This window comes from Lepisma saccharinum, chromosome 18, assembly GCF_977018435.1.
Source record: "Lepisma saccharinum chromosome 18, izLepSacc3.1, whole genome shotgun sequence".
Lineage (NCBI taxonomy): Eukaryota > Metazoa > Arthropoda > Insecta > Zygentoma > Lepismatidae > Lepisma > Lepisma saccharinum.
This window is the reverse complement of record NC_139246.1, coordinates 21,038,539-21,047,002: the sequence shown is the minus strand read 5'-3', so window position 1 is coordinate 21,047,002 and position 8,464 is coordinate 21,038,539. Positions and strand designations below refer to the sequence as shown.

The following is an 8,464-nucleotide window of genomic DNA, read 5'->3' as shown; positions in this document are numbered from 1 at the left end:
CTCAGTAGGGTGACTTGTGAAATCGTGTACACTAATAGTAGAAACTTTACTGTTGTCCATTTTTACAGCATTTTGTAGTAGAAAATAAACTCAAGTTTCTGTGAACACAGTCAACACATTGAAAAATTGCAACAACTTATTCCAATATGAAATGCCTGTTCCTCATTGTGTCAAAATGTTGGATGGCCTGGTTGATATTTTTTACATTTTCAAATCTGAATGAAAAATGTAGTAAACAGTAATTGAAAGACATGTTCAGCTTTCGTACTCAAATATGCACAAATTGTTGGTGATCTTGGCTACACTGCCAGTTTCATCTTCAACACCCGAAAGAATGTGTGTAACATTAAGGAGGTTGAAATAGTGTCCTCGCAATTCAACGGGAGATCCTCGACTAGTGGACCCTGCAATGTTAAGTGTACATAGTACGAATATTAAAATAACACCGGTGATGTTATTTTCAATTTTGTAGCAAGGAGGAAAAGACTAATTCTAACATTGTAATTCATTTTTTAAAGAGAAGCTGGGATTAGCTTTTTCAAAAGCATTTTCTGCTCATTTTATGTAGAAAAGTTAGAAGCTCGTAGATAGACTTAATTTAATAAATGTGTGACCTTTCATGTGGTGGCAGAGTGGATTTTGATAGCCAGATTATACCTAGGGACGCTATACGTTCCGGATTTTCAGGAACAATCCCGGAATGGTATAATTTGTCCCGGTGTTCCGAATAGTTTCTTCGGGATGCCCAAATGTCCTGGAATCGGTTGGGAGAGAAGAAATGATTAAGACTATACTTTCCTGAACGTTTTTATATTTAAATGCGTGGACGTAATTTTAAAATGCTTATTTTACAAAATAATCTAACTCTACATTGAACCACTCCCTCTCCATAATACAAGAGTTAACGAGATACAGACTGTACTGCAAACATCTTTGACTTCACGATGACGCCGCCGTCTGCTAGCAGTGCTGAATTTCAGTTACGATTCTTTTCCATTGTATAGTAACCTGCTTACTAACTTATAAAGAGTCAGTGCTTGGATGCCTATCTGTTCAGTCCGCAGTTTTCAAGTAAAGTTCCCACACAATGTGTGATGTAAATGACAATTATGTTGTACATACATTATACAACTTTATCGGGTCCACTCCCTAACAAGCTACCGGTCAATAGTGTCCCGGATTTTCACTTATGAAATATAGGAACCCTAATTGAACCAAAAGTTGAACCCCCCCTTAACTGAGCTATATATACACCTATGCATGTAATAATAGTATTATTATTATTATTATTATTATTATTCTGAATGATTAACACAGTTGAATATGTCTACCTTGGAAGAAAGAAGAAAAATGAAAAGGAACAATTTTGTACAGAAGATTTTATCTTTCCAAATAGATAGTGAATACTTTATGAATAATATATCTTATAAAATTCCCAGAGGAATGTCTCAATTCTAACATAAAAGGCCAGATGTTTAATAGCTGAACTTGTGGAGAGCTACAATATGAACTTGTGATGATGTATTATATTGTAGGATCCATTGTACTATTTTATAATTATATACTCAATTTTCTACTTTTGTATCACCTATTTTGACATTGTGATGAATCTGGTTGTCAAATCGTGCTTATCAGTTAAATAAATATTATTATTGCATGAACAGATAAAAAGAAGCGTGTATTCATAATACGGCTTATGTGTAGTTAAGATCACTAACGTTTGCATAAAAACAGCTGTCTTACTAAAGAAATAAATGTCAAAAGTTTTTAATGGATTTGTATTGAATAACAAAAAGCTGAAAAGTAAAGTTCCTGTAGGGGTACGAATAAATTTCACTGGCATTGTTAAAGCAAAAGTCTATATTCACAATGTAATTCTTACCTCTGTGTAAGTTCAGAAATAAATCAACTTCGTATTGTACAACAGCAAGAACTATTTTACTTATCATTCTGGACTTGGTTAGTCTTTGGGAACGTTCAGGCCCCCTCGACCCCTCTAAATATGTCTTTGGGTTCAGTTTCTGATGTAGAAGCGGTCTCCCCAGAGACTTCCAAAAGTAATGACAAGTCGTCAATTAACGCAGAGTAATTAGCGACCATTCCGCTCCCCGCTTTGATGTTTAGAATGAAGCTACCACCCCAGAGACGTCTAAAAGCTACTCTCTAAAATCATATGCATATGGGTTGCCACGAAAAATGGTGCAACACCCTAATTGATGTAACAGAACACTTATTATTCTCTGTCCGCTGTGTAAACAAAAACACGTGACTTCTGTGAAATCCAATTGGTTATTCGAATGGAAGCTATGCTGGAGTATTGCGCGTAGAAATATAGTGCATAAGGTAAAGCCAGACCAGCATATTGAAGTTGTGGGACCTTATCTGTACAGCTACAACCAATATAGACAAGGGCAAAATAACACATCAAAGGAACTATTTTTCAGAAGTCACGTGGTTTTGTTTACACTAACTTTGTGCGAGAATAGTCGAGTCAAGGTTTATTATTAGAAGTTTGTGTTGCTCTATACTTGGTGTTATTTGAAAGTCAATGGTGTAACAAGACAACAAAGATGGTGCTAAATAACACCAATTCCGCATCTACACCAAAGGGGTTGCAAAAGTAAAGTGGTGGCAACTCAAGTCCACATATTTTTTATTATTTTTATATTTAGAGTGTAGAATAAAACAATAGTATCTAGCTATTACCTCTCCCTTGACGTCTAAGAGAAATTTCACACAGAAATGACAAGCGACACAAGTCACTTGGCGTCGTAGTGCTCTGTGATAACCACGGAAGTAGCCACAAGTTTCTTGGGAATGAACCAGCCAACACTCAGCACGTCAGCAGAAATGTTTCACAACGTAGCGGCATGGCACGATATATATATATATAGTGTGATAGTGTGATAGTGTGTGTGTATGCATGTATGTATGTATATGTATGTGTGTGTTTATTAGTGGCGTAGCATGGACATTTCGGTTGGGAACGCCAAGTCCGAAGGAAGGGTCGCCACAGGTATTGTTTATTTGCCTGAAGTCAGCTGGGTTTTCAATAAAACATCATCCATGCATGTTTTAGCTAGAAAATTAGATGCCTCACTATGCCACAAATGTTTTGAACTCTGGTGTTTTATACCTTTTTTATATCTTTCTGCATGACGCAAGTCATTAAGAAACCTACCTGAATCACAAGCGCCTTTGCACAACAGTAGACGTCATTGTTGTGGGCGATCCAACTACTGATTGATTTGGTTTATTTTACTTCGCTTTTCTACCACTTTTGGTTAATTGCGAATATGAATATGAGTGATGATATTGATGAAGGGACACTGACAAAGAACACCCGTGCTCACGCCGGGATTCGAACCAGGGACCTCTGTCGTCTTGGCGCACTGTTCAAAGCACTCTAACACGGAGGTGGGTGCATGATCTAAATATCGTACACTCTACTGACGTAACAGTGCCGATTAGTAATTCAGACCACTGTTTATTACATCTTGAGAATGCTGATAAACATTTTAAGATAATGTTGTCCAGAGATAATTTGTTGTTAAGAGTTTTCAAATGAATGCTAAACATTTCCATTGACACAATATTAAGCAGTTAGATAATAACGAAAAAAATAATAACAATAAAAAAATAATAATAGTTTTGCGGTTAAGTGGTAGAGCAGCCACAGGCTGAATTTCTACCACGAGGACTTCACCAACTTATTTGACAAAAACTGTGTTGATCTTTTAGTTTCTAATGCACATCGCTGTTCGTGCGATAAATTATACAATGCAATGGCCATTAAGAAGCGGTATATTTGAGATTGGTAAAGTTACGTCAGTCAATATGGAGTATTGTAGCATCACATAGTACGAGTTGCATGAAAGCGAAGAACCAGGTAGGAATTCTACCGCTGTCGTCTGCTTCACAAGGCAGGAAGGGTCACATGAACCAATCACGGTAGACCTCTGCTACTCCGTACGCTGGCGTACGAGAGAGCATTTACGCGCGTGCTGTAGAGATCGAAGCTTTCCCTCCAGAAAGGCAGCAAGGAATATAGAGTTCTTTACGCCGAACCTGCTCGGCGTCCGGCCAGGAAAGGCATTAAAAAAAGATGCTAGAACGAGTGTTGACAGTGGAGCCTTACAAGCGGATCGCGAAAAATAGCTATTATAATGCCATGAAGGTCAAACATATATGAAATTAGTCAAGTTTTACTTTATATTCACAACATTTACGCATTTTTTTAAATTTTAAATCTGGGAACGCCGGGCGTACGGGCGTACTATAACGCTACGCCACTGGTGTTTATACGAGGGGTGACTGAAAAGTTCTCGGCCTACCCATGATGCATTTATCGTAGCTGAATGTTACTTTAGCTAATCATAATATATGCCTTTGCAAAGCCCCATACCAAATTCCATAGTACTATCTTTTTTTGTTTTTCAGATTTTGATGTTTGAAGTGAAGACTGTGAGCATTTTCTGAAAAATGGATAAAGTGAGCATTCGTGCGGTTATCCAATACCTCCTGAAAAAAGGCATGAGTGGACAGGACATCCACAAGGACATGATGGAAACATTGGGGGAGGATGCGCCATCGTATTCTACTGTGAAAAGGTGGGTGGCGGAATTCAAGGGGGGGAGCACCTCTGTCCAAGATGCACCTCGCAGTGGAGGACCGGCAACGGCCTGTACTGAAGAAAACATCACAGCAATACAGGATCTTTTTATGGCAGACCGGCGAGTGACAGAACGTTACATCGCAGAGAAAGTGGGGATGTCCCAGGAACGCGTTGGACACATACTAACAGTTATGCTGGACATGCACAAGATGTCATATCGATGGGTCCCGAGAATGTTGAGTGCTGAGAACAAACGTTAGAGACACCTCTTGTCTGTAGCAAACTTGACCCTCCTTCAGGCTGATCCTGAGACATTTCTCCATGTAACCATGGACGAAGCATGGGTCCACCACTTTCAGCCAGCGTCCAAGGTGCAATCAAAACAGTGGAAACACCCCTCCTCCCCCACCCCCAAAAAGTTCAAGTCAGTGAAATCAGCTGGCAAGGTGATAGTCTCTGTTTTTTTTTTGGATGCGAGGGATGTCATCCTGGCTGAGTATCTAAAAAAAGGTGAATCGGTGAACGGTGCGTATTATGCTGCTCAGCTGAAGCGTTTGAGGGAGGCCATCAAGGTGAAACGTCGTTGAATGTTGAAGAAGCGCGTCCTTTTCCACCAAGACAATGCACCCACGCACACGTCCACCATTGCAATGTCCGCCATCGAGTCCTGCGGCTTCAAACTGCTTCGACACCCTCCCTATTCGCCAGACTTGGCTCCCTTAGACTTTCATCTGTTCCCTAAACTCAAGCAACACCTCGGTGGAATCCATTTTCCATCAGATGATGACGTCATGGCTGCGGTGGAGGACTTTTTTGCAGTGCAGGATGAAACGTTCTACAAGGAAGGTATCATGGGCCTGCAGCACCGGTGGCAAAAGTGTGTGGCGCTGAAAGAGGACTATGTTGAAAAATAGCCATGAACGATTGAGCTCCTGGCAACCCTTCATGGGTAGGCCGAGAACTTTTCAGTCACCCCTCGTATATATATATATATATATACTTTATTTTGTTAAATTGCAGAAAAGTGCTGAAATCCATAATTCAACACACCATTTCAATTCCATATTATTCTCAGGAACATGTGAGTGTGTGTGTGTGCCCCTGTGTCTATTGTTTAGATTTCTATTCTTATATGTAATTTTTTCTTTGTGTCTTTTATTCCTTTGTAATTTTTATATTGTTTTCTTTTTTAATATTTCAATGTAGACCACTAAATCCATATTCAAAAATTGTGTAAACATGGTGAAGTGGAAATAAAGATTCCACAGCCTTAACTTCGCCATGAAAAACAAGATTAAGTAAGTAAACAAATAAAAATATTTTTTTTCTAAAATATAAAATGAAATACATCTTGGCACCATGCTTTGTGCGTTGAGGTGGATACAGAAAAGGATAAGCTTGACAATTTCTTTCCTGAGGCCAAATTGTCCCAAACATGGGAAATGTTTGATCTGCTCGCTTTGTGTCTTATCATTTAACGTTATGGCCTTGTAACCAACGGATCCTAGATACGATTTCCGGTGCCGCCTTACTTAAGTGTCTAGCAAATGTAGTCCCGAATATAATTTTATTATTTTGCTGTCTGGAAAAGGATGAATCGAGCATTTTTGTTTGTTGTAATATAATGCTATCAGTATTTGTTATAATACTTAGGCATTCCTTTTGAGAGGGACCTGTGCCCCCGTGCCCCTCTCGTAAAATCCGCCTTCATCCTTCACCTGGGGTATGTCCGCCCATTATTGAATCAGGGGGAATATCTGCCACCTGCAAAACATTCTTCCATGATTTCAAATATATGTCCACACAACCATGAATCCTTCGATGTTATGAAACCAAACCATCACTTCATTAGTGAAATATTTTTCTCGCGAGAACTTTCGCCTAAGAGGCGAGAAAGTTTTGTAACGTAACTAGCTTTCAAACTGACAATCGCTCTCCTTGTGAAATCGCTATCTTTAAATACATCACTGATCATATCAAGATGTCATGGTATTCTATTGTGATGAGCCTAATTTATTAAGTACGAATTCATCACTTGATCAGCTGAATCTCCAGTGTTTCTATTTTTATTGGTAACCAAGATCCCAGCATTTGATAAACAAAATGTGTGAGGAACGATTAACAACACCCTGCTATTACCTGTCTCAATGTATATTAATTTTGTTTACTGTGTTAATGAAATATCAATTCTGCCAGAGTATTACCAAATACATTAAATTGAAATAGCAGAAATTTATGATTTCCGTAGTATTTTCCACAGAAGATATTCAAAATATGGTGAAATTCGCGAGAAACACTAAAGCTATAGCTGAAGCAACACAAGCTTTTCGTCTGTCCCTATCCTGGGCAAGATCAATCCAATCTTTTCCATCCTGTCCGATTGACTTTAGGTTCATCTCAACATTATCCCTCCATCTTCGTCTTGACCTTCCTACACGTCTCTTACCATCAGGTTTCCCAACAAGAATCCTGTAAAGTCTTCCTTCCTCTCCCATTCGTGCCACATGGCCTGCCCATCTAAGATTTCTTGATTAAATTATTCTAATAATATTTGGACATGAATACACATTATTATGTAGCCTTCTCCACTCACCTGTCTCATCATACCTTTTAGGTCCAAATATATTTTTTAAGGGTTTTATTTTTAAATACTCTTAATTTATGTACAACTTTTGATGTAATGGATCAAATTTCGCATCTATATAATACTGGACAAAAATACTGTTTTGTATATTTTAAACTTTTTTAGCTTTAGTTTTTCTAGTATTTTTTAGCAACACCAAAAAATCATCTAAATTCCTAAATTTGTATAATTTCGCAACTTAGTGTGAAAAATATGTTTAGCATGTCATTGAATCTACTTATAAAAAATTTCGGGCAATGATCAGTTATCATGATTGTGCAAATCTATACAAGGTCTCCATGTAGGGCATAGGATGCAATATTTCCATTATTTTTCAGTTAAATTTTTTCCACATTCAGCAGATCAAAATGTACTAAAATCGTTAATTTTGCCTGTCATTTCAATTTAGATCAGTGCGCTTTGGCAAAAATTCGAGAAGGGTATCTATGAGGATACGTGATGACTAGACATGTAAGAAATAATAAGTTATGTGAGCGTTTCGTTAAAAAACGCAACAACTGATGAAGTTTTATAGTGCCAAAAAAACTATTTTGCTTTTTAGAACCTATTTTAGGTTTATGCGCCTAAATCAAGCCTTTTTTTAGGTTTTTATATATTTTTAAAGGTTTTACAGGATTTTTATGTCACACAGAGACATTTGCCTTGTTTGGACACGAAAAACGTCAATGACGAACGTGTTTGAAACGTACTCTCTGTCGATTTTCCTTCATACAAGTCCATGGTGATTTTTCAAAGCTCTAAACAAAGCAAAACGTCTGGTGCCACTGTAACCTGTACAGTCCAAAGTGCAAACTTCTGATATGTGTGGTCTTGCTCACTTTCACGTCACTTCGGTGCTTTGTGGCTCACGGCTTTCAAACTAACACTTCAGCATTGAAGTTTGCACCACTGACTATGTTTTTGTTAAAAATTTATTTTCAGCATATAAGATGGTCCTCACAGACGAAATGCGGAGTTTGACTGTGGATAACATGAAAAAGGATTGTTGCCTAACTATACGGCGAAGAGTGGATTTTAATAACAAATTTCCAATGGTAATTCTGCCATCGCCGTAGGGTTAGGCAACACACATAACGTTATGCAAGATAGTGCGTATTTCAGGATATAGGTGTCCCATTTTCATTGCCGTTGACTATAGCTAATCAGCATTTTTCAGGAATTTTGAACTATTTTAAGTTTTTTGAATCTACTTCAGGATTTTTCGA

General features: G+C 38.0%; 1 protein-coding gene across 1 annotated transcript; it reads left to right on the top strand.

Moving 5' to 3' along the window:
* The first annotated feature begins 4,482 nt into the window (after positions 1-4,482).
* LOC146002153 (protein GVQW3-like) lies at positions 4,483-4,875 on the top strand. Its single transcript, XM_083139872.1, has one exon. The coding sequence runs from the start codon at positions 4,483-4,485 to the stop codon at positions 4,873-4,875; it is 393 nt and encodes a 130-aa protein (XP_082995998.1).
* The last annotated feature ends 3,589 nt before the right edge of the window (positions 4,876-8,464 follow it).

Bases quoted from the DNA above. Each gene is read 5' to 3' on its own strand.
- LOC146002153 (XM_083139872.1), top strand. From the start codon at position 4,483: ATGGATAAAGTGAGCATTCGTGCGGTTATCCAATACCTCCTGAAAAAA.